The sequence below is a fragment of the Onthophagus taurus genome, chromosome 7 (assembly GCF_036711975.1).
Source record: "Onthophagus taurus isolate NC chromosome 7, IU_Otau_3.0, whole genome shotgun sequence".
In the NCBI taxonomy this organism is placed as follows: Eukaryota; Metazoa; Arthropoda; class Insecta; order Coleoptera; family Scarabaeidae; genus Onthophagus; species Onthophagus taurus.
The window spans coordinates 37722338-37749592 of NC_091972.1; the positions used below are offsets into that span (position 1 = coordinate 37722338).

At 33.1% G+C, this 27255-nt stretch overlaps 1 protein-coding gene across 1 annotated transcript; it reads left to right on the forward strand.

The window, feature by feature from the left end:
• Positions 1-10532: 10532 nt before the first annotated feature.
• Positions 10533-25093, forward strand: LOC111420639 (insulin like growth factor binding protein acid labile subunit convoluted). The gene is made up of 12 exons (XM_023053670.2): positions 10533-10700; positions 10753-11019; positions 17160-17329; positions 17380-17735; positions 17791-18037; positions 18091-18957; positions 19013-19196; positions 19434-19534; positions 23845-24040; positions 24107-24361; positions 24420-24666; positions 24721-25093. The coding sequence occupies exons 2-12, from the start codon at positions 10761-10763 to the stop codon at positions 25064-25066; spliced, it is 3228 nt and encodes a 1075-aa protein (XP_022909438.2). The 5' UTR covers positions 10533-10700; positions 10753-10760; the 3' UTR covers positions 25067-25093.
• Positions 25094-27255: the final 2162 nt, after the last annotated feature.

The window sequence follows — 27255 nt, forward strand, 5'->3', positions numbered from 1 at the left end:
AAACGAGTAATATTAAAAAATTCACCCCCCGGCCCCTACGGCAAATCTGGGGGTGCTGGTATGCTAGAAAGATACCAGAGGACCTAATGCAATAATCTAGACTAGTATCAGGGTGCTGCAGTCTCTAATTATTGAGAAAATACTGTTTACATTTGATATTGAAAACGAGTAATATTAAAAAATTCACCCCTCGGCCCCTACGGCAAATCTGGGGGTGCTGGTATGCTAGAAAGATACCAGAGGACCTAATGCAATAATCTAGACTAGTATCAGGGTGCTGCAATCTCTAATTATTCAGAAAATAATGTTTACATTTGATATTGAAAACGAGTAATATTAAAAAATTCACCCCTCGGCCCCTACGGCAAATCTGGGGGTGCTGGTGGGCTAGAAAGATACCAGAGGACCTAATGCAATAATCTAGACTAGTATCAGGGTGCTGCAGTCTCTAGTTATTGAGAAAATAAAGTTTAAATTTGATATTGAAAACGAGTAATATTAAAAAATTCACCCCTCGGTCCCTACGGAAAATCTGGGGGTGCTGGTATGCTAGAAAGATACCAGAGGACCTAATGCAATAATCTAGACTAGTATCAGGGTGCTGCAGTCTCTAATTATTGAGAAAATAATATTTACATTTGATATTGAAAACGAGTAATATTAAAAAATTCACCCCTCGGCCCCTACGGCAAATCTGGGGGTGCTGGTGGGCTAGAAAGATACCAGAGGACCTAATGCAATAATCTAGACTAGTATCAGGGTGCTGCAGTCTCTAATTATTGAGAAAATAATGTTTACATTTGATATTGAAAACGAGTAATATTAAAAAATTCACCCCTCGGCCCCTACGGCAAATCTGGGGGTGCTGGTGGGCTAGAAAGATACCAGAGGACCTAATGCAATAATCTAGACTAGTATCAGGGTGCTGCAGTCTCTAATTATTGAGAAAATAATGTTTACATTTGATATTGAAAACGAATAATATTAAAACATTCACCCCTTGGCCCCTACGGCAAATCTGGGGGTGCTGGTGGGCTAGAAAGATACCAGAGGACCTAATGCAATAATCTGAACTAGTCCCAGGGTGCTGCAGTCTCTAGTTATTGAGAAAATAATATCTAAGTATGCTATTGAAAACGGTGAACCGCTCGGCCCCTACGGCAAATCTGAGGGTGAGGATAGACAGGGAACATACTAGAGGGTCTATTCGAATTATCCAGGGTAGTCGCAGATTGCTACAACTTCTGTAATTTCAGAAAACTATTTTTCAATTGATATGTTCAATACTTGTCTGGTCAACTGTAATTTTATGAATCTGAATTTGGTACAGATTCGAATATGAATCTAACTTCAGCCACATGTTTCGTAAGACTTAAAGCACTCATTCAGTAAAAAACTCGTGGCTTCGCCACTCGTTTTTCAACTTGAATTCGTGCATTTCAAGCATGTCTTACGAAACTAGTTTTTTAATATACTATTAACAGATGCAAAAGAATTCGAAACAAGAAATAGCCACAGGAACATTAATATACAAAGTATTAAAATTGCTACCAAAGAAATGTAATAATAATAATAATAAATGCCTTTATTGGTGACCCTTAATGTATTACAGAATAAATCAAATTAAATTACCCAAAATAAACTAATCCAAAAACTACATCACATTCAAAATTAAATCGTTCAAATTTAAAACTATTCAAAACTAAACTAAACTACACTATAATTTACAATAAGGGTCTAAATGGTGCGATATCAGGCGCGGTGCCTGGTTTTCGTATAGAACCACGAGAAAAACAAAAATAAAAAAAAAATATATATAATAATAAAATATAATATAATAATAATAAACTATTGCGTGAGAAGTAAACGCTGCCTGTAAAGCCGCCGAAATGACGATACACTTAATTTTTTAAATACTGATGGAATGTCATTATACAGGATGTCCCGTTAAGCGTACGGAGCGGCTGTATCTCTAGAACGGTAAGGCCTAGAGGTTTGGGAAAAAAATCCTTATAAGCAAAGTGACCAAGAGAAATAGCTGGAAATTATTTTAAAGTTCGTAATTCGAACGCTAGGGGGCGTAACTGCCATTGAGAAACATAAAGTTCCCGCTATCTCAGAAACTTTAACGATGAGCTATAACTTTGACAACATCATTTAATAGCTTGGATAATACCGCATCACTTTTGTTTTGCGATATTTCTCATATCTGTCATAATAAGGGAGGGGGAGGCCAATGCGTTTTCATATGTTTACATTTTAATATCTCCTTGACCATTCAACCGATTTGAATGTTTTCGGTGTTGTTTGAAAGAGCATTTTATGCTCTTTTTAAAGATATTTTCAGTAAGGCCGTCTGCTTTAAAACAAATGAGCTAGAGGACGTTATCTGCAGCGATTACATATATTTGTGATTTTTGAAGAAAAGTTAAATGGAACGATACTATTTACTTCACAGACCCTTAGTCACCTTAAAATTTGCAAAATTTTAGTGAAAACCGCATCTCGATATTGCCACCCGTTCTCGAGTTATAGAAGAAAATATTAAAAACTCGAGTGCCATCAATCGGATCCAGTTACCTCATCGAGAAAAACAAATCACATAACCATGGTAACTGTAAACATGTCATTTACTAACGCAGCAGCGTATGATAGAGCGTATGATGATTTATTTTCAATGTTTCGAATACGATGCAATTGCATGGCAAAAATGTGCAATGCAATTACGACAAAGAAAGACATTTTTCTCTAGACGTGTTTTTAAGATTGACTTAGCGATTACGGAAAACTGGCAACGTGTAGCCCATTCAGACATCTCTATGAATTCGTAAATCACATTGGTGCGCAATGTGATCCCACATAATCTGGGAACTCCGAAAACAATTGTCCACAAGAGTTCTCAAGAGAATAATATCTCCACCACGTTGTTTTACATCATGCCTTAACAGATACCGATTATGATAATAGACTGAACTATTACCATTGACTTTTAAATATGATTTGGGCAAATCCAATCCATCCTTTTATCACAAATGCTATGGATGCATGAAGCACCTGTCCACAAGCAGATGTAAACTTGCATAATATGCATTCTTGGTTCGAGCAAAACCCACATTGCTTTCACCCCTTTATCTATTGGGTAGACTAAACGACCAGACTTTTCAAGAAAAACCAATAACCAGGGAAAATATGACAAAACACTAAATACTAGTAAAAACGTGTCCAGGGCCGAGATTTAAGCAGCGCTTTTTTTTCATCGAAACTAGATTAAATAAATGCATCGAGGTTTATGGAAGGCATTTCGCTCATTAGTGAGTTATTTTTGCCAAAAATTTAAGTTATTCTAAGTGTTTTGGTTTATTTTGTTTTATTATCATTGTTGATGTTTCATTGATCCGTTGGCTTTTCAACACGCCTCAAAAGTAGTTTTGAAGCAGTTCTAAGCTTGGATAAAGTGTGAAGGAAGGTTCTAGATAATAAAATTTTTGTTCTCTCTTATTTGTTTCCTAAGGTAACTTGATCCGATTAAGATACACGAATTTTTAACATTTTCTTTTATAATTCGAGAATGGATGGAGATATCGAGATGCGGTTTTCACTAATATTTAGCAAATTTTATGGTGATTAACGGTCTGTGAAGTAAATAGTACCGTTCCATTTAACTTTTTTTCAAAAATCACTAAAATATGTAACCGCTGCAGATAACGCCCTGTAGCTTATTTGTTTTAAACCAAGCGATCTTGCTGAAAATATCTTTTAAAAGAGCATGAAATGCTCTTTCAAACAAGACCAAAAATATTCAAATCGGTTGAATGGTCCAGGAGATATTAAAATGTAAACATTTGAAAACGCATTGGCCTCCCCCTCCCTTATTATGACAGATATGAGAAATATCGCAAAACAAAAGCGATGCAGTATTATCCAAGCTACTAAATGATGTTGTCAACGTTATAGCTCATCGTCTAACTTTCTGAGATAGCATTAATTTTATGTTTCTCTATGGCAGTTACGCCCCCTAGCGGTCGAATTACGAACTTCAAACTAATTTCCAGCTATTTCTCTTGCCCACTTTGCTCATAAGGATTTTTTTCCCAAACCTCTAGGCCTTACCGTTGTTGAGATACAGCCGCTCCGTACGCTTAACGGGACAGCCTGTATACCTGCTGCACCGTACAGGAAAATGATCGCGTATATAGAGTTAACCTATGTTTCGGTATAACAAGAAGTGATTTCCTCCTAATGTTCACATTATGAACGTCCGTGCGATGCCTAATTCTGCTATGCAAGTTCCGCTGCAGAGCAGTGTGTGTATTAAACAAGCCGTATGTAGTCGCCTCCTGTTAGCCATGTTCAACCAGTTAGCCATAGACAAGGTATGTGAGATCCTATCGTACTTCCTAACCCCATATATGTATCGCAGACATGAGTTTTGAATTAACTGAACTCTCCTCGATGTTGCTACAGTCAAGCAAGGTCCATAAAGTACATCGCAAAAGTTAAAATTTGATAATATTTGGCAACAAACCGCGAGCAGGATACAGCGCTTTGAGTCCTCCCACAGACTTCCTAATCAGACCGCTGACGTGAGCATCAAATCGCAGAGCAGGATCAAGCACCACTCCCAGATTCTTAGCCTCAGATCCCATCTGGAGCACTGTACTGTTAATGGAGATTTTACCATGGAGGTTATTTGCAATAGCCTCCCTCCTGCCACTAGGCCCGAACAACAAAATTTGAGATTTGCTAGGATTAAGGTTTAAACAATGCTTAAAGGCCCTATCCGTAATTATACGTAGGTCATCATTGACCATGCCAACCACGCTTGAAATATCGTTGGGACTGAAAGTATGATATATTTGAGAGTCATCTGCATATAAATGGTAATTACCAGTTATATTCCGGAAAAGTTGGGATGTATATATGATAAAAAGAAGCGGTCCATTTATACTCCCCTGAGGTACTCCCCTAGAAACCCCCAAAGAACCAGAGCAGCCCGCCGGAAGACTGACATACTGACTCCTATGACTCAAATAATTTTGAAAATATCTTATAGCACCCGGCCCAAGGCCGATATAATGTAACAATGATAATAGCATTTTATGATTTATGGTGTCAAATGCCTTACTGAAATCAAGCAAAGTTAACAAAGTACAATTACCCTTACCCCTAATATCATTCAAGTTATCCGTCAAACCGGCAATGTTATTATAACTCTATCTATGATTTTAACCTATAGTTTCTTATTCGAATTCTTGATCCTTAGCGAATACGACAGAAATGAACGTTTTTTTAAGTAATCATAAATCGTGAATAATGTACTCATATGTATTCACCATAGTTTCTTCTTTCGAAATCATAAAATGCTCGGTTTCAATTCATTAGTCAATTTTAGTCGTCAACATCTCTATCGAAAATGTAATCCACAATTGTACGGTCTGTACGGTTATTTAAACGACTCCGGTGACTTTGCCACCAGGATGTTTACTCCTCAAGACACCCATCTACAAACTTTACTGCTCGAGTTATTGAAAATTAGAGAAATAATTCTGCTAGAACTACTACAAAAAGGAGTCGAAAAGAAAGGTCTAATACCCTCGAAGCATGAATTTAGATTCAGGAAACGTAGAGGAGAAGTACAGCAAGCTGCGAATCTTGCTAGCACATTGCTATTTCTCCAGAAGAACATCAAAAAGGTTTGCGATTCTGTTTGGTAAGATAAGTTGCTGGCAAAGATGAATGACATCAACCTGCAGGAAAATATCACACACCATATGTTCACAAAAAAAGTACAATAAATTGCAAGTAATCAGTTAGAAACTGATCAAGCGAGAATGTAACACACTCTTCTCAAAATTAAGAACCAAGAACCTCTATTTACGACGAAGCTAAGCCTAATACCACAACCCAAGATAGTATTCAAGCCAATTGGAAAATCCAGTTGAACAATAAGAGAGGTCTTGATTGAAAGTTGCGGTAAAAGAGATTAGAATAGACAGACTAAATCCACAACAGCACCGGAAATACTCGATGTACCAGCAAGGCTCAGAAAATGCTCAAAAAAATCAGTATTTGCAAATATTGACAGTCAGAATGATAGTGTAGGTCTCCCTAAAAAAATTAAGAATAACAAACCAATTAATGTCACTTATTTCTTTGGTATATGTTCAACTCATTAATTTTTCTTTATCATTTTATACAAATTATTTTGTTTTATATTTCTAACTCTTAGCCAGTGAGAGCACTTAAAGCCACCGTAACCATGGCAACTATCCTCTAAATAGTATATCAGAAGGATTGTAAAAGTGGGTCTTAAAATCATGCAATAATATACCTACTAATTATATGCTGTTGTGAGATGTATTTATTTTCCTTCATGTACACTACATGACCAACAGGAATGGATTAGAAAATGTTTCCTATATGTAAAAGGACAGCTTTCAAACTAGAAGCATCTATAAAAAGACACCATTCTTCCGGATGGTCTTTGCCACCTAATTACTAGCATTAAATCGTCAACATTATTGCAAAATGAATGACGAAGAAAACGGTGCGACTGTTCTATCTGATCTTGATATGCAGAAATACGTATACCAATACGTATACAACTTCCATTCATGCAATTTTGATAAATTGAGATCTCGAATTATGTCATTTAACTTCACTTGATTTATTAAATGAGGTGTCCTCTTCAGACGGCAAAAATTCTTCTTCTGTGTTCGATAAATCTGAAATGTATTCTTATATCTCTGTATCAGCATGCTCTTGGTTTGTAACATCGGACTTGAAACCCTCAAAGGTTACGAATGAAAAACTGGACAAGTGGCAGAAGGTAAGTTAAAATAAATAATTTTATTCGCATTTTTGATGAGAAACCAGAAGATCTTTGTACAGCAAAAGTAGCAATTTTGTAGAATGATGCTTTTGTTCTCGCCGGTTGATAGATATAGTAAATGGCATAGCAATACTTTTATTATTTAACTAGCTCCTCAAAGTAACAACAATTGTAAGCGGTCCACAACTTGTGTCGATTTTTAATTGTTAATTTAAAATAGAGGTTATCTATATGATTTTTATATTAAAGGTGCCATATTTCGTAAATATGTACTAAACTATTCGGATGGTTTACACACATACAAAATAGGTTTAACTAATGTAACCAAACATGTTAATCCTGTTCAGACATGCTTACTTGCATGATAATATGTTGATATTTTCTTTCAATTTACTACTATACATAAAACAGTCCATAATAACCTGACGTGATAAGGAATTTTTGAAAATATTTTGAGAATTAGACTGAAAGAATACATAACGTACACGTATCAGAGTGTGAGAAAAGAAACTTGTTGACTAATGTAATTATATAATGGACAGAAAATCTTTATTTGGTATGAGTACACTCATTGAAAAATAATCAATAAAGTTTGCAATTTTTGTTAGCATGTAAAATATACAGGGTGATTTATTAGCATCATCAAACTTTGACATATGATAGCAAATCCAATTAAAAAAAAATGTTAATGAACATATGTCCTATTTCAATTATTTACGAAATTATAACACTTTAAAGTTTTAATTTTTATATCATAATTTACTGCAACTATAAATTACTAAACTATCATATCAGGTTCATTATCATTTTGTTTTAGGTAATTGGATTAGCTATCATATGTCAAAGTTTGATGGTGAGCTAATAAATCACCCTGCAGAATAAAAAGAAAAATGAAGTTGTTGATTAGTACAATGAATTAACTAGGTACTATGACTTGGATATCCGGAGACGTTCCGAGTCTGTGAAAGATATGAGCAAAGAAATTTGGGTCGAGTGCTATGATAAAAGTTTCACAGCTGAAATATCACGACATCAAAACTATCCGGAAGGATCAAGTCCACCGCTTAATTTACAGGTTTTATGAACCTGGAATAGCAGACTAACTGTAAAAACTTGAATGAAGTTTTTCAAAGATTCCACAGTATAAAACTTATAAAAACTTAAATTGTAATAAGCGAAATGTAATTTTCAAATTGGCTGAAAGCTTTTTGGTTGTACTAGTTCAGACGATAGCTTGAGATAATTTAGATAAGTAGAACGACCTTAGTCATGATAGTCAAGATAGTTGTGTAGAACGATGTGTTCTCAATATGTGTACTAATATCGAGGACATACTTTGGTATGGATAACTTTATACAATTTTGCATACAAAATTAATAAAGTTACCTAAATATCGGGATTCAAGAACCGGAATGGATTCTCTGTATAAATTACTGAATTAATAATTAGAGTGAATGTCCAGGATGGTGCCACTCTAACATACATGTATTCTGGAAAGTGTTCTAGTTAATATTAAAGGAACTAATTAGTAAATGCCAATTTACTTTTCAATTCGGTTTTAGGCAAAATAAATCAACCATGCTTTGCTATCAACGGTGTGTATATTCAACATTGTTTTGCGAACAGATTTTGCAGTTAAGCACAACTTTATGATTTGACTGTCTCAATCATGACAGCAATTGGACAAATTGCTTCACACCAATTAGCTTTATTTATATCCTAAAGCATTTGAGTTTTCTGAAAAACATTGTTTTTAATGTTATTAAGTTGTGTAACCTTTCTGAAATAAGATGGAGGTGTTGTCAATCGTTTACTGTAATTTTGACACATATGTATATATCAAAATTGAAAAAAATCATTTTTATTACGTTGCTGTGACTGAATATGTTATATAAAATTTATCGTGGAATCGTTCTTACAGCTTCAATAAAATAAGATATTGCTAGTTGGGTTACCAGCCACTTTTTTCTATTCTATGGCATCATTCATACATTTTCAATAAAATATTAAAGTACTATTTTGAAATTCTTTAATCCTCGTTGAGTGTCCTGAGGTTGGTTTTAATCGTTTAGCAACATTTTGGTTCACACCAATCAGCTTTTTCCATAGTCTAAAGTAATTGGATTTTCTTAAAAACATCTCCTTTAATGTTATTAGCTTGTTCTCAAGAGTGTTTCGATCGTTTAGTACCATTTTGTCATATTCGTTGGTATGTGCTGTCTCTATTTCTTGAAACTTTTGGAACGCATTCCAGAAATATCATAATAATTTTTTTTAATTCTGTCATCCTCGCCACACATCCTAGAGAGCTTTTAAATCTTCTAGAACCATTTTGAGGTACACCATTTAGTTTTATCTTCATTACAAAGTCTTAGGATTTTATGGAAAACATTTCCTTTAATAATAAATTGATGTGGTTTCTGCTTCATGCTTGATTAGACTTGTATTAAGTCCCGTCCTATTGGGATTCCTCTTATTTGTTAGCTTTTAATAATTTTCTAGATTACTTAAGTGATTTGAAGAGATCGTAGTAGAGGCCTACGAAGAAATTAGCAACTTCAACTAATTGTTCAATTTGTTATACATTTTGATGATAGAATCACAGGATACCGAAATGTTTCAGAATTAGTAACTGAAATACATTAAAAAATTACAAATTTTTCTAATATAACCTAGATATTATAAATGTTTTTGTAAACTTTTTTCATTTTATCCGACCTTTCAGAAATTTATAGTTGACCGAATCCCCCTGATTTTCTCTCCGTTGTTTTTTGGATGACGACCGAGAGCGTGAAGCCGCATGAAAAAGCTGGCGTCTCTTCTCGTGAAAGGGCGGCATTATAACAATTTGTTATTTCGGGGGCGCCGGTCGGGAACGCTTTCCGCTGATAGTTTTCGGTTTGGGGCCGTCGCGGCGCCCGACTAGTCGTCGCGGTAGCGGCGCCGCGACGCCCAATGGGATGGGAACGGCGCCAGAAAACCGCGGCCCCGAATCCACTGTCTTTCGTTGTTATTCCCAACTGAAAATATATCCGCCTTCTTTTTTCAATTAACTACTACATTTTACGGCAAAAACTTTTAAGTTACTTTATCTAAATTGCACATTATTTTATAATACACTATTAATCAAGTAATTAAGAATTAAAGATGGGGTTTAAACGAATTTAATTCAAATATAAAAAAGCAATAAACATTTTTTAACTTATTATTTATAGATTTTATTACAAATTTGGGCGCAAAAACATCTTTTATAATAATTATAAGTATTTCAAGATTTTCATACCAATTTCATACACCCATAGCCATCTATACCCGTATTACCAAACTCTTCATTACATCATTTGATTCGTAGATGGCGCAAAATGTAAGAGAGCGCTAAAATACAAATTGATTTTTTAAGTTTCACTTTCTTCTCTAATTCTTTAATTATTTTTGTTTTATTTTTAAATTAAATTTTCCACCAACATTATCTAACAAATATTAAAAAGAATAAAACGAATACTTTAAATTACATAATAAACAACGTAGCTTTAACTCATATAATCCTAGTTTTCGAAAGTTTTAATTCACGGTTTATACAGTCAAAGAGTTTCTTTATTCGCCTCACATACCTTGGAAGGTATTATTGATATACCACCTGTAAAGTATATAGAAAGTTGAAAGTAGCGGGGAGTCGAGGTCGGTACTAAAACTTCTTTCGTGAGCTTACCTTGGTTGTGGTAAAAGTTTTCTTAGAGTTCGCGCTAGTTGACATTTAACAATGTGAATTGTTACAAGAAATCAGTTAATTGTGGGAGTGTTAACATTTAAAACTTGTATTTATTCTAATTTTAGTTTAAAAATTTAGTTAATAGTTTTTGTTGAACAAGTAAGTCGTTTTTAAATTTGAGACACCTCAATTTCTTTTTATTATTTTTTAGTTGTTATAATGATGTCTGTGATTGTTTTATTAATACTTTTTGGCCAATATGTTATGATTCATGGGGAATATATTCCACCGGGACCTTTATATCGTTGTCCAAAAGACTCACTTTTGATACATCCATGTAAATGTGTCGAAGAATCGGATATTGGCGTAAAAATTAGATGCGAAAATTCTAATTTGGGTAGTATGAGTGTTGGTTTAAATAATTTAGCAACATTTAATTTGCCAATAGAGGAGTTAACCTTGTATAAATGTCATATAGGTAAGAAAAAACAATTCTAATTTACAATTAATTTTTATTTATGCCAAGAAAGTAGTAAAGAAATAGATTGAGAATTGAGGTTAAGTGTGTTTTTATTAAGCTCTCGTGAGAGTTCTAGAAAAACATAAATTTCGTTTGCATTAACTTTCCATTAATACGTTCTCTTATTATCTTCGAATCTCAACACAGTTTATTATTTGTTCCCAAAAGTTTGGGCCACTATCTTTCTTCTTCTCATTGTTTACATGACATTATCATATCTTGCACAGCAAGCATTGGACAGCACTGGAGTTTGCCTGATATACAGAGAAGAAATAAGGAAAGTAAAAAGAAAGAGCAATTAAACAATGATAGAAAAAGAAAAAAACGGTTAGATGGAAAATCTGCTGATGAGAGGAGATGGGATGACCCATGATTTCCTGGAGGCAGCAATGCGACCACAAGGGTTAGCCCATTGTTAGTGGAGTTCGATAGGATAGAAGACAGATAAGATCAAAAAGCTATTATGTGACCCTGGAGAAGCTTGCCCTCTGATGTGTCTATCATTCCTCAAACAGCTGAAATAAAATAGAATAGATTATTAGCTCGATACGAAATAGGAAATAAAGGAGGAACTTGAAGTACTTAGCGACCACGTCATCATCTTCCTATCATTCACTGGAACCAGCCAGTCAGCTTTGAAATCCTAAATAAATTGGGAATCCTAAAAAGATTTTCAAAACATCTCCTAAATAGTCAACTTATTGATACCTAATTAAAAGAATCATCAACGCGTGCTACAAAACGCTCAAGAGAACAACAAATAAGGATGACCACAGAAAGCTGAAGCCAGCAACTCTGGAGAAGATAATGAAAAAAGAAGAGAATGCATAAAAGAGCGTATAGAGGAGGAACAAGCTGCAAGAGAACGATCTAAAAAGCAAAAAAATATCTTTCGATTCAGAAGACTCGTGCGGTGGACATCTTGACAAAGACACCATCCACAGCTAGTGCTGTAAGGTTCACAGTCCTTCAAGAGAAGAGAACCGCAGAAGAAAGATTCAGGAGAAATTCTTTCTGGAAAGACAATATCATCAACGAGGTTCTTAAAAGCTGCGTTCTAGCGAATTTCCTGGTGGAAGGTCATCCTGCACGTCTTCAATTACTGCTTGATAGACAATGGACCGGTTGATTTTCGATGATTTGGAATGAGTCTCAATTCATATTAGTAGAGAGACCTTTGAATCCTGGTCAAGAATAGTCATACCCCATTCTGTGCCTTCTGAGTGCAGTTGGGATATTACTTACAAAATTGATTGATAACAGACTCACTTATCAATTTGAAGCTACTGTCAGAACAATAAATAAGGATGACCATAGAAAGCTGAAGTATTGCTGGAGTCTAGAGAAGAGAATGAAGAAAGAAGACAATGCACAAAAGAGCGTATAAAAATGCAGTTGAGGAACAAACTCTTTCGATTTAGAAGACTCGATGTGGTGGACAGCTTGACAAGGATACAATTCACAGCCAAGTCAATAGAAAAGAATCGATCCCTACACCAAGGACATCTTTGCACCGCTGAAGCTCAGAAGTTCTCTCTGGAGAGATGATATCACGAGATTCTTAAAAGCTCCGTTGAAACGAATTTTGAGGGCTTCCTGCACGTCTTGAATAACTGCTTGATGGACAATAGACCGGCTGATATAGTCGAGTCTCGTCGAGTCAATAGAAGGAGTCTTAATTAATATTAAGAGAAAAATCTTTTAATCCTGGTTAGATATAGTCATATCATATGCTTTCTAAGTGCAATCGAGATATTATTTGAGAACTTGATCAATAAAAGCCTCACCAACTTCCTTGAAGCAGCTGTCGTCTTAAGCGACTTCCAATTTGTGTAGAGAAACGAAAGAGAATCTTACACAGAGCCTCACAGAGGGTATTTAATGTGATGTTACTGATTGATATCAAAAACGCATTCGTTCAACTTATTCCATTGGAGCGAGAGAATGTAACTTTAAACTTTTTTCGCACATATCTCTCATTATGATTATGATATCCCAATTATTGATGTCACAAGAATAACTGGTTCATGAAGAGCGACACTTCACCCGGACGATTTCGTAATATTAGTGGAGAGGGTAACAAAGAAAGTAATGATAGACAAAGATGAGTATTCTATTAACAAAGTTAATTGCAGAATGTCTCGTAAACATGGCCCTAAAACTGGAGAAATCAACGAATTTAAGCATTTCTGAAGAAACATAGTGGCCTCCATTGTATGATTTGTCATTATCGTGGTGTTACTCAGAAATACGAAGAGATCCATGGTCCACTTTACTGTACTATTCGAACGATTGATTGAAAATATACAATTACGATCACATCCTAATAAGAAATTTGGAAAGTAGAGGAATAAACCACGACCAAGGATGTACACCAACAAATGATAGAGCAGGAACAGGGAAGATGACAGAAATACTCACATGTAGGGAAACGTTGTGAAGACTATCTTTTGCCCTAGAAGACGTCCCATTATTATGTGCTCTATAAAAATGATCCAATTGAGTTCGTAATATTAACTATTACTGTTACATAACTCACTATCTTCCTTGCGAAGCCTGCATATGGCTTTCTATAAATAATCGCTGTTCTGCCACTTTAAGTTAAACTACGCCACTCTGAATAAATTCGTGAATTTCAGTATTAAATCTCAGTAATCTTAAAGTTCATTTTGACTTTAATTCTTCAGAGTTGCTCAGAATTGTTAGTTCATTGAGCTATTTTGGAATAACTTATTGAATGAGTTATTATGACCGAGTCATTCTTTTTTCAATTATATAACTCCAAACTATTCTGGAATATCTACTTTTAAAATCAGCACGCTTTCTAAATTTTATTGCAAGAAATTGAAGTTTTGTAATTCTAAGCTTCTGTAGAGTAATTCCTTGAACATATTACTATAAAAGTGTTATTCTAGAATAATTTAGATAAGAAACAACTAGAAATGTTGTTAATTGCTAACGTCTATAACAGAAATTAGACACGATTAGAAGGAAAGATATGTTATTAAAATAAATTATTTAGAATTAAATAAAGAAAAAATAATCTATATAAAATTTTAGTCCAATTCTGACAATTTGAAAGTTACAAAGTTAAATAGCTACAACGCTAGATAAGTTTCTAATTTTCAAAGCGATGTTTTTAATAGCTATCATTTATTGTAACATCGAAATTAGAAACGATGAAAGAAAATGTTGATGATATAAATTGTTTATAATGAAATGAGGAAAAAATAATCTTAACACAATTGTAACCTATCTCTGTTAATTTGGAAGCAACAACATTAAATAATTTCTAACTTTCAAAATACTGATTTTAGTGCTTTTTATTTACTGTAACTCCGAAATTCGAAATGATGGAAAGAAATGTTATTAATACAAATTGTTTATAATAAAGTAAACAAAAAATAGTCTTAACATAATTTTAACCTAACTTTGTTAATTTGTGTGCAACTACGCTAAATAATTTCTAATCTCCAAAATAATGATCTTAATAGATATCATCCATTATAATATCGAAATTAGTAACGATCTGAGGAAATATTTTTGATATAAATTGTTTATAATGAAATAAGGCAAAACTAATCTGAATACTATTTTAATCTAACTGTGTTAATTTGTAAGCTACAACTCTAACTAATTTCTAACTTCCAAAATAATGATTTTAATAGATATCATTTGCTATAACACTGAAATTAGTAACGATGTGAGGAAATGTTGTTGATATAATTTGTTTATAATGAGATAAGGAAACATTAATCTCAATATTATTTTAACCTAACTGTGTTAATTTGTAAGCTACAACGCTAACTAATTTCTAACTTCAAAAGTAATGATTTTAATAGATATCATTTGCTATAACACTGAAATTAGTAACGATGTGAGGAAATGTTGTTGATATAATTTGTTTATAATGAGATAAGGAAAAATTAATCTCAATATTATTTTAACCTAACTGTGTTAATTTGTAAGCTACAACGCTAACTAATTTCTAACTTCAAAAGTAATGATTTTAATAGATATCATTTGCTATAACACTGAAATTAGTAACGATATGAGGAAATGTTGTTGATATAATTTGTTTATAATGAGATAAGGAAAAATTAATCTCAATATTATTTTAACCTAACTGTGTTAATTGGTAAGCTACAACGCTAACTAATTTCTCACTTCCAAAATAATGATTTTAATAGATATCATTTGCTATAACACCAAAATTAGAAACGATGGAAGGAAATGTTATTAATCTAAATTGTTTATAATGAAATGAGGAAAAAATAATCTTAACACAATTGAAACCTATCTCTGTTAATTTGGAAGCAACAACGTTAAAAAGTTTCTAACTTTCTAAATAATGATTTTAATGCTTTCTATCTACTGTAACTCTGAAATTCGAAATGATGGAAAGAAATGTTATTAATATAAATCGTTTATAATAAAGGAACGAAAAAATAGTCTTAACATAATTTTAACCTAACTTTGTTAATTTGTAAGCTACAACGCTAACTAATTTTTAAGATTTAAAATAATGATTTTAATAGATATCATCTACTATAACACTGAAATTAGTAACAATCTGAGGAAATAGTGTTGATATAAATTGTTTATAATGAAATAAGGGAAAAGTAATCTCAATACTATTTTAACCTAACTGTGTTAATTTGTAAACTACAACGCTAACTAATTTCTAACTTCAAAAGTAATGATTATAATAGATATCATCTACTATAACACTGAAATTAGTAACGATCTGAGGAAATGGTGTTGATATAAATTGTTTATAATAAAATAAGGAAAAAGTAATATGAATACTATTTTAACATAACTGTGTTAATTTGTAAGCTACAACGCTAACTAATTTCTAACATCCAAAATAATGATTTTAATAGATATCATCTACTATAACACTGAAATTAGTAACGATCTGAGGAAAGGTTGTTGATATAAATTGTTTATAATGAAATAAGGAAAAAGTAATCTCAATACTATTTTAACCTAACTGTGATAATTTGTAAGCTACAACGCTAACTAATTTCTAACTTCCAAAATAATGATTTTAATAGATATCATATACTATAACACGGAAATTACTAACAGTACTCGTATTTGAGGAAATGTTGTTGATTTAAATTGTTTATAATGAGATTAGGAAAAATTAATCTCAATACTATTTTACCCTAACTGTGTTAATTTGTAAGCTACAATGCTAACTAATTTGTAACTTCCAAAATAATGATTTTAATAGATACCTCTGATTTGCTATAACACTGAAATTAGTAACGATGCAAGGAAATGTTGTTGATGTAAATTGTTTATCATGAAATAAGGAAAAAATAATCTCAACTCAATTTGAATCTAACTCCGTTAATTTGTAAACTGCAATGTTAAATAGTATCTCATTTCCAAAATAATGTTTTCAATAGTTAACATCTATTGTAACACCGAAGTTAAAGACGATCGATAGAAATGTTATTGATATCAATTGTTTATAATAAAATAACGAAAAAATAACCTCAATACAATTTTAAACTAAATCTGTTAATTTGTAAGCTACAACGCTAAACAACTTCTAACTTGCAAACTAATGATTTTAATAGTTCTCATTTATTGTGACACCGAAATTAGAAACGACGGAAGAAAATGTTATTGACACAAATTGTTTATAATAAAATAAGAAAAGAATAATCTATAACCAACTGTATTTCAACTCTGTTCATTATTGATATACAGCGTTAAATGGTTAAACATTTCAACTCTCAAATTGATGTTAATAATTAACATCTGTAGTAACGCCGAAATTAGAAATGATGGAAGGAAATATTATTGGTATAAATTGTTTATCTTGAAATAAGGAAAAAATAATCTATTCACAATTTTAATTCAACTCGATCAGTTTATAAGCTATTGTGTATACATTAAATACCTTGTAACTCTGAAAATCACGTTTTTGATAGATAATAAATTAAATAACACCGAAATTTAAATCAATGGAAGGATACGTTATGAACATAAACTGTTTATAATGAAATAAGAAGAAAATAATCCATGATTGATAATATAATTAATTTTCAGTTAAATTAATCAATTTATTTTTATTTCAGCAAGATTATTTGGAAGTTTATTATACAAATTACAATTACGAACACTTTACATTGAAGACACTCCTATAGAAACGATGGATCAACATGCTTTTCTAGGTGTCAACAATACTTTAAATGAACTACATATATTAAATTCAAATTTAATCGATTTTCCAAAAGATGCATTCAAAGTAAATTTTCAAACTCAAATTAAACCATAACTTAATTAATTTTAAAACAGATTTTAGGAAATTTGACCCTTCTTGTAATTAAAGGTCATAACATATCTTCTTTATCCCCCGATATTTTAGCAGACAGTGATTTACCTAGTAGATTACTAAGATTCCATCTCACTGAGGGGCCTTTATCATCAATAGATCCGAACAGCTTACAATCCATGAGAAAGTTAAAAACGTTGGATTTACACGGAAATCGTCTCAAAGACCTTAAAAGGAACCAATTTCGAGGCCTTAGGGAAGTCGAGGTGTTGGACCTAAGTCATAACGGCATTATTAAGCTCGATTCGAGCCACGTCGCCGACTTAATCAAGATGGGATGGTGCAACGTTTCTCATAACTTGATAACGGAAATTGCTAGGTCAGGATGTGGTGCGATTCCTAAGGAATATAAATACTGATTTTATGCGAATTAGGGGTGCGTTTGCGAGAAATGCCGTCTTGAAGGTGCTCAACATGTCCCATAATAAAATTAAACGGATCGATTCGACTACATTCCGAGGAATGAGGTTTTTAAGAAGACTTTATCTTTCCGACAATTTAATTGCTGATGTTGCAAGGGGAACTTTTGCTTCAATTACGAGGATTGGAACCGTTGATTTAGCAAGAAATTTTATTAAGAAAATTGACTACCAAATGTTTTATCAATTACAAGTTATTGAGGTAAATTCATTAATTGTTATGTTATAAATTATTTTTTTATTTCTTTTTTATAGCACATTGATTTATCTGAAAACAACATCACAATAATTGAAAAACAAGCTTTTAAAGATATTTATTTGTCTTTAATAAACGTGTCGCATAACGCAATTGAAACGATTGAATCAGGAGCTTTTGAAAATTGCGTAAACATAACGATTTTAGATATGACTTATAACAAAATTAAAACGATTCCAAAACGAGCTTTCGACGAAACAACTTACGCCACGGAATTAAGATTTTCTTATAATCTATTTACGGAGTTGAGTCAAATTCCGCTTCAGAACATGACCGGGTTGAAACTTTTAAACGTTTCCCATAACGAAATTGTGAATATAAGTAAAAATACCTTCCCGAAGCTTTACGAACTACACACAATCGATTTATCATATAATAACTTAACGGACATATACAATTCGGTTTTTCAAGTGTTGTTTTCGCTGAGAACTTTGGATTTAAGTCACAATCACTTGGAGAAATTAAAGCCGGGGACTTTCGGGACGTTGCCTACGTTGCTCGAGTTAGATTTAAGCTACAATCGTCTTAAGGATATTCCTAGAAGCGCCTTATCGAAGTTAGCCAGCACGCGAAAGCTTTCCCTTAAGGGAAATAAATTAAACTCCTTGTTCATTCTGCCGATATCCACATCGCATTTGGATCTTAGTTATAACGAGTTCAAAGAGATCCCACCAAAATTATGGCCGAGTATGAATTCCCTACTCAGTCTCGATTTAAGCAATAATTATATCGCGGATAATCTCGTGAAAGGAAGCTTTTTGGGATTATTAACTTTACAAACTCTTAATTTGAATTATAATGGATTAACGAAACCCCCTTGGGAAGCACTTAGCGATTTTACATCTTTACAATATTTATTCTTGGAAGTAAGATTTTCTTTTTATTTTATTATTTTTATTATTTTTTTGGAATTTATTATAGGGTAACAACATAACGAAACTGGAAAAATCGGCTTTTGGCGTATTACCGGTTGTATTCGAATTAAATTTGGCTCACAATCAGATTGGTAACGTTAGCGAAAAGGCTTTTGATGGTCTCTTGCAGATGCTCAAGCTGAATCTGACACATAACAATTTGACGTACATCCCTAACGGCGCCTTTCTGGGTAAGAATGGGGATGAAATGGAAATCGCGAGAATGGAGTGGGTTTCCATTAGAGATTGTTTCGAGTTTTGTTTGAAACAGAGAAATTACATTATACAACTTTAATGAGGGAAATATTCGTTTTCTGGATATATACTATCTCATTGGGGACTTGTTGTTTGCCGAACGAGTTTTAATTTAAAATTTTAAAAACGAACGAAACTTTTCACGTTAAAACAATATTTATTTTTAATTTTAGGTTTGGTTGCGCTGAAAACTTTGGATTTGTCGTTTAATAAAATTGAAAAATTGGATAATAAAACGCACGGGTTATTGGACGATTTGTTATCTTTAGAACATGTAAGTTTTTATAATATTGTAAATTCTTTCAACTATAATTCTATTATGATTATGGAGTTAATTTGCGTATGCCAATCTCTCTATTACAAATTCAAATTAATCATCGACCTCAACACCATACGCAATAACAAAGCAAAAGCCGATCATATCAGTATGTTTCAGCATTAAAGCTATTCATACCGTTCTTGGTTATAGGTTTTTACTAAATCTGAACACAAACAAAGGAGACATAATTAAGTTAAATTGCGATAGTTCAGTCATTTAAATTGAACAAATTACTCAATGTAATCGGTACCCCTCATTTCCTTTGATGTTGCCACAATATCTATATTTAGTTTTGATTTAGTTAATTGCATCTAATCTTGACGTCGCGTACATTTTTCTGCAACCTCTATATGTCAATTCCTCATCGTTGGAATCCGACTCGAAATCTTTATTATCCGTAACTTAACGCTTTATTTGTATTGCTTGCATTATCAAAATCCTCGTCTGGAAAAGTTGAAAGTATTCTTAACCTTGATCTATTACCCTCGTTTCCATTTGTAGAATCAATCTTTTCTAGTTTCACTTACCGAGAAGAAATTTAAACTCAGGATGAAAACAAGTTACGCAATATTGCTTAATATTGTAGATTGTTGCCTAATAATCCGAAGCTGAGTTCGTGCTTTGCTTCGCTGTGAAAAACATACTGATTAGGGACTACAACTACACTTGTGCCTTTGGGCTTTTCCTTCTCTCTCTTTCCCATTTCGCCATAATTACCTTTCTGAAAGGAGATTCATGTGAAGTTTATCACGATTTCTCTTGTTCATATTTTGACTGCGAGTTTGCCCAAGTTGAATTCTGCAAACTCATATTTCTTCTTTGTTTCTTTCTGTCTTTATTCTTTGCGGAAATGGGCGCACTTAAAGGTTGTGTGGAGAAGAATATACAAATCAACCGAGTCCAACACTAGTTTCTGTATGTCTTTCAGATATTGGTGGAATATTTCATTCCTTGTGACGGTTTATGTGGTAAAGCTTTTGCTCAACCAGTGTATTTGTCCCACCATTCTTGTTACTTATGGTAATTGGTTTCTTTATTTTGTATGAGTTTTCGTCTCCTGTCTGCCAATTTCTGATATGAGGGTGCCAACTAATGCTGTCTTATGAGACTGCTGCCAACTCTTTTAACATCATGCGGTATGCCGACGTGGAAGTACTTTCTAAATTTAATGACATCTTATCATGTTGGAGCCGTATAAATGGCCATTGATATGACAACTAATGTTATCTCCTTTTTTGGAAATAAGCCCTGTTGGGTTGTTGTATATTTTGGCATCTGCGTAATACGTAGTACTTTGTCCAGATAGATTCCAAGGTGTTTTATCTATCGTTAGCCCTTGATGGTCTGTGGCCCAACTTTTATATCTACTGCCATTAATATGCTTCTGTTCTCCAAATAATCATTTCAGTTTTATTCTCAGGTAGTTGCATGCTGAATTCTTTGTACGCAGGACTCAGCATTGTCTTTTATTATGGTTTCGCATTTTTCTTCTATTACCACTAACGGATAATGAGCGAAAATCACCAGTGATACGCATTCCTCTAACCTCACCTTGAATACTCGGCCATAGCACACATTCCAGAATGTTGCATTATTCGATCCGCGAAGGACTTAATAGGAATATTTATCCCTTCTAAAATCTGCTTTTCTCTTAAAGCTTCATTTATTTTTCTTCGCAGTCGAGAGTTAAACGCTCAATTCAACCTTACCCAAATCAACACCAGCTCAACCCAATTTATCGTAACCTTTTTATTTTTTTATAGAGAGGAGCAGCGATGGGACTACCCTCGTTTTCTAGCAAGCACTTTACCATGTTAGTCTTTCACATTCCTCTCTTATAGCTGTAAACTCTTGAAAATCATTAATACTGTTTCTTTCCATCTTGGTAATTGAATTAAATAAAAACAACAATGTTTGTTGGGATGGATAATTTTATTTTTATTTCTCGGCTCTACCGGTTTCGACTACTGCTTGTAGTCATCTTCAGATGAACTTAACCACGTCAAATATACTTCTAATATAACTCTTGAAAACACACTTGAAAAGTGTAAGTATGACCTGGAGTGTCGTCCTGACCTCAGAACCAGCACCCGACCTACCCTGACATCCCGATCTTATGATGGCGCGTCTTAAAGTTTCCATGTCCTATCAGAGCCTGCGTTAAATAGAAGTTTGTCTTTCCCCATGTTCTATTTATCCAGTCCGCTATGTTTGAAATCACTGTCCTGCTCCAGCTGCCATAATTATTCCATCTTTCCTGCCAGATCTTGACGGTTCTTTTCTTCAAGTCTGAGGCTTCCCTCTTTGATATAACAGACTTCTCTCCTTCGGCAAAAACCGTGCGGTATGCGAATGTAATCCCCAGTGCTAGTTTTCTTTTATATCTCAGGATATGTCTCCATATCGGTGCCGCATACAGCATCGCCGACACGTCTGCCGAAATGATCAACCTTCTCTTGCTCGTTCTTGGCCCCCCTAAATGTGGCTCCTCAGTAAATGCGACATATAAGACGCTTTATTTGTAATCTCTCTAACATGATTCGTCATTGTCATGTCTTTATTGATATACACTTCTAGGTATCTGGCATACTGTATACTTTGAATTCTTTGACATTATATTTGCAGTGATAACCGTGGGAGCTTCCTTCTGCCCTGCAGGAGAACTATTTCTGTTTTGCATTCATTGTAACCTAATCCAACTTCTTTTATTTTTGGTTGATGTCGTCTGAAAATAGTGGTGTGGAAACAAACCAGGTATTTTGGCCAAGAGTGTGGGATTGGTTAGAAGTCCAAGCTACCAGTTAAAAAGTCCTCCCAAATGCTCTACAAATTTAATATCTTTTTTCTTGAAGTTATGTCGCTGGACGGTTTTCCCTTTCTTGCTGTGCCTAATTTCTAAGTATCATAGTTGTCCTTAAGAAATTTGTCAACGCCTCCGTTCCTGCTCTATCGGTTATCAATACGTGTGCTACGGTGTCACTAATTGATAGATAATTTCCAAAGCTCCCATGACCGGTGATCGCTTGTGATATGTAATGATCTGCGGAAGGCTCTTTATTCTGCCATATCGCCAAGATTTTTATAAATACACTTTTCCATCCTGTATGTTCCCACTATATGTCTGCCACTTCTTTATTATCTACCGATGTCTTCGTAATTTCGTTATTCCCTCAATTCCTTGCTTTTTCTCAAGCTAGGAGGTTCTGGACTGGTCGATTTCGCCATGTATGTAATAGAAGAGAATTTTTAAAGTTCTTTGGATTTTTGTGATATATTTCGGAATTATAAAATGTTTTTCAACATAATCTGTCGATCTTATAAATGTTTTTTGAAGAGCTGGATGTAACTTTTAACTTTTAACGAAGTCGTTGAAGATGTCTATAAGGCGAAACTAGTCCGACGAATTATAAATAAAATTATTTCAACCAGTTAAAGTACATTGAAAGTTTTGTTTTTTCCATTGACCATTTATTTCTCCACTGGTAACATGGATTTAATCAATTTTACCTTGTTTAATAGAAAACACGTTAGTGCGTCATCCTGTTGTTTCTTGTTTTTCCTCTTCATGGTACTGTTGTAGTCTTCCTATTTGTTATCCTCAGTAGGAGGACATGCACATTTATAATGCTAATATTAAACAACTTTCCCTTAACTCTTAGACTGAACATTCTGGAACTAAATGGTTGGAAACCAATTATCTTTTCCTTAATGCGTTTGCTTACAAGGAAGCAGTCTTGGTGTTATGCTTACTGTCATGGCAGATATAGAATACGTCGTAATCCCTCTTCTGTACATGGCCCCGTCTGGTCCATCTAACTTCTTGGATGACAGTAATCCCAGCTTTCTACTTTGCGAGGATATATCCTAGTATTTAGAGAGATTTTTTCTGATGCAGACTTCTCACGTTCAAGGAGCACTATTCCTTAATTGTCGCTTAAGTCGATTTTTTGAAGTCTGTCTGGCGCTTTCTATTTCGGTTTTCCTAACTATTCCTATTTATAGAGCCGACTGTTGTTCGGAGGGCCATTTCTCCTGCTCCTGGGATTGTTTACAACAGTCTTTCGCAGTATTGCTAAGCATACTTGTTCGTCAGTGAATCTCAATTCGTTTTCAAAAATAATTTGCAATGTTCTGGCAGCACTGGACAACGATAAGTAGTAAATTTTTGATGGTTATTATTGCTGATCGATTTTAATTTAGTATAAACATTTATTTTTTAATTTATTAATTTAATTTTTAACTAAATAACATTAATTTTTTTTCAGATAAATTTAAGTAACAACAAAATTAGTTTTATTTCAAGAAAAATGTTCCCAAGTAATCCTTATTACCCATACAAACTTTACGACATTGATTTATCCTACAACCACATGCCAATAATTACTTATGATCTCATATTCGGAACTTCGAAAGTAAAAAAATTAAACATATCCCACAATGCCATCGGTGATGTCAGAAAATGTAAGCACATTCTTAATTAAAAAATTCGAAAATATGTTTGCATTTGTATATCCTCTTTTATATTAGATGTGCTTGGAAATCTCACCAGTTTACAAATCCTTGACTTGTCCTATAATAAAATGAATGATCTCATGGAAGAGGACGTCTTCAAATTACCACCGAATATGACTCAGCTTTATTTACGGAATAATTTGTTGGGTAGTTTACCTTGGAAGGAAGTGAATAAGCTGGAATTGTTGGATTTAAGATTTAATAACATCGAAAGCATTAATTCTGAATTAACTAAATTGATTGTGCAAGATGCTGATGTATTTTTAGAAGGTTTATTAATACAAATATTTTCTTATTTATGTTTAAATTATTGTTTAATTTTGTTTAGGAAATCCAATAAGTTGTGATTGTTTCGTACGCCCATTTAAAAGGTACATTTCAAAATTGTTAGAGGTGAAAGAAATTTATAAACCAGTTAAATGTCTTTCCCCGCCATTTTTGTATGAAAAATTATTATACGAAGTTCCTGAAGAAAAATTAAATTGCCCATCTAACGTGAACACAACGATTTTAATGGAAGGAAATCCTGGAGATTACGAAATAACCCCCGATTTAAGATTTCGAGAATTTAATGTGTAGGTTTTCTATTTAAATTTGTTGAATTAATTTAATTGTTGTTGTGTATTTAGTAAAGAGAAAAAGCTTCGGGTGAAATGGCGTGTTATGAAAAACGAGGACATAGGGGATACCTATTTAGTCGTTAGAAAAACCAATTCGCCGAGTACTGTTGTTTTCGAAGCTACCGTTCCCTATTTTCAACGTAGTTTTATGTTCGACAATAAATGGACTAGAAAATTTCTGGGCGAACGAATCGAGAACGAAGTCTGCTTAATAGCTTTGGATAGCAAATCTATTGTGCGAAATTTATATCAAGAACAATGCAAAGGAGTTATTGAAAGTCGCGGAAATGCAGTTGTAATTAATAATGTTGTGATATTACAAGTTGTTTTAGTATGTTTCTTTAAGTTGTTTTAATTAAAATAAAAATTATTGTAAATGTGATGGAAAAGATTTTTTATAACCTCCCACTTAATTCTATAAAAATTACTTTTATGGTCTTAATGCGCACAGTCAAGTCAGTATCTTTATGGACCCGTAAAAAATTAAAGACGCGAGAGCTGCAAGGTGTAATTAAATACGAAATTGTTGGTCCTATCTTTATTAAATCTTTTCGCGAACGACACCACTTTATACCGTAGGCGCAAAAAAAAACAGCCAAAAAAATAACAGCTTTTGTACAAGAATTAAAAATAAAAAATAACTTATTAGGATAATCAAGTAATTATGATCCTAGGGGAACTAATTAAAGTATAATAATAATAATTAAAAAAAAACTTGTCCTGTCCAATCTTTTGTGCGTGAGAATTAAAAGACAATCTGATACGCTTCTAGTTTAATCCCTTTTTTTCTCTTTATAATTAACCAAAGATAATCGCAGTGATGACATGTGTAGTTCTAAGAACTAACTGTAAAGTTATAGACCTTAAAGCATATTTTAATCTCGGAGAATACTCATTTGAGAATCTCATTTCGATTTCCCATTTCACTCAAGTAAAAATTGCAAAAAAAATTAAAAAATTCTAAATCGTTTCCTACTATTTAATTCGTTTCTCGAATATGTGCTATTTATTATTGTTGACAGCGTGGTTAAAATTTGTTGTTAGAATTTACACCTCGAATCCGAAGTTCAATCAACGTCAGCGATGATATAATTTCGGTGAAAATTCGATATTTTAGCTAAAAACGACCGATTTAGGTTGGAAAGGTGCTCGTATACCGTAGGCTAAATTTAAATTTCCGCAGCGAATAAATCTATATTATTTCTACCGGAACGGTAAATCACGAAATTAAACTCGGGGAAATTATTAATGGGGAACCGGCCGCTGGTCGATTTATCGCGATCAGATACGATTTATAGGTATGTTTCGTGTGAAAGTTAAACGTAATACAAGACTAAAAATACCTAGTATATGTAGGTTGTGTAAAAGCGAAAGGAATGGTAATAACATTTTCATTTTGATAACACTAATTTGCACTGACTTATAGAGAGGAGAAAATTACAAAATTTATTCAAACGCTTTTTCAATTCTACTTTATTTGGTGAAGTGTTAGAAAAAATGAGTGTTGAAGAATTTATAATCCTTGTCGAATAAATCTTTATTATTGGAACGATTTATTGAAAGTGATCAATAAAGTAGAAACAGTCAAAGTAGATAAAGTCTTTGGCGGATTATTCGAAACAATACCCAACGAAATAGGTATGTCTAAATAGTTGCTAATGTTTTTTATCTAACCCTTACTTATTAAAGTAGGCTAGCTGTAGATGTAAGAACTTATGTATTTGGATTAGATTTAATACATACAAACTTTAGCTAAACAAATTAATAATACAATAGGAATTACGAATTACAACACACAGAAATAACACTTTTTTCTAACATAACACAGTCAATCGCTTTAATCCAATGCAAGAAATATTTCCAACACAACAACGTGGGGGCCAAATCGATCTATTTTCTTTGTGATAATGTCATCTTTCCCAAGGTTTTATTGAGTCCAAACAAATAAACAACCATTTGCTAGAAGTACAGCCAATTACATCATTTACCATTTAACCCATTTAGTCCCACGTTGTTTTATATTAAAAAAATCGTTTTTTTTTTCTAATTTTCCATGAGATACGATGGAATGAAAAATATAAAAATGTACACAGGTGTTCGAAAAAAAATTGTTTTATAAGATATGAGATGGTGCAAAAAAGCACCACTCGTAAGATAAACGAACAACAACACAAAATTATTTTGATTATCATTTATTAACTAAGTAACGAATTACTCATAAATAAATAATAAATGTAATACAACATAATATTAACAAATACCAACTATAGTATGAAGTTTAATATAAAGAATATTTATACTAAAATTGGTCCAAAAATGCACCAATGGGATGAACAGTATGATCATTTATCATGATATTTCGCAAAGTACTCTTCATGTAAATGAACGCTAAACTTACTACACCTGTATTGACACACTATGCCCATAAACGACTATTTCTAGGGAATTCACCGAATAAATGCATCTAAACTCGATTCTGATAATACGAAAGATGATGTAATCCTTATATCTCATCATACATCGCAATGGTGTGTTTTTGCACCA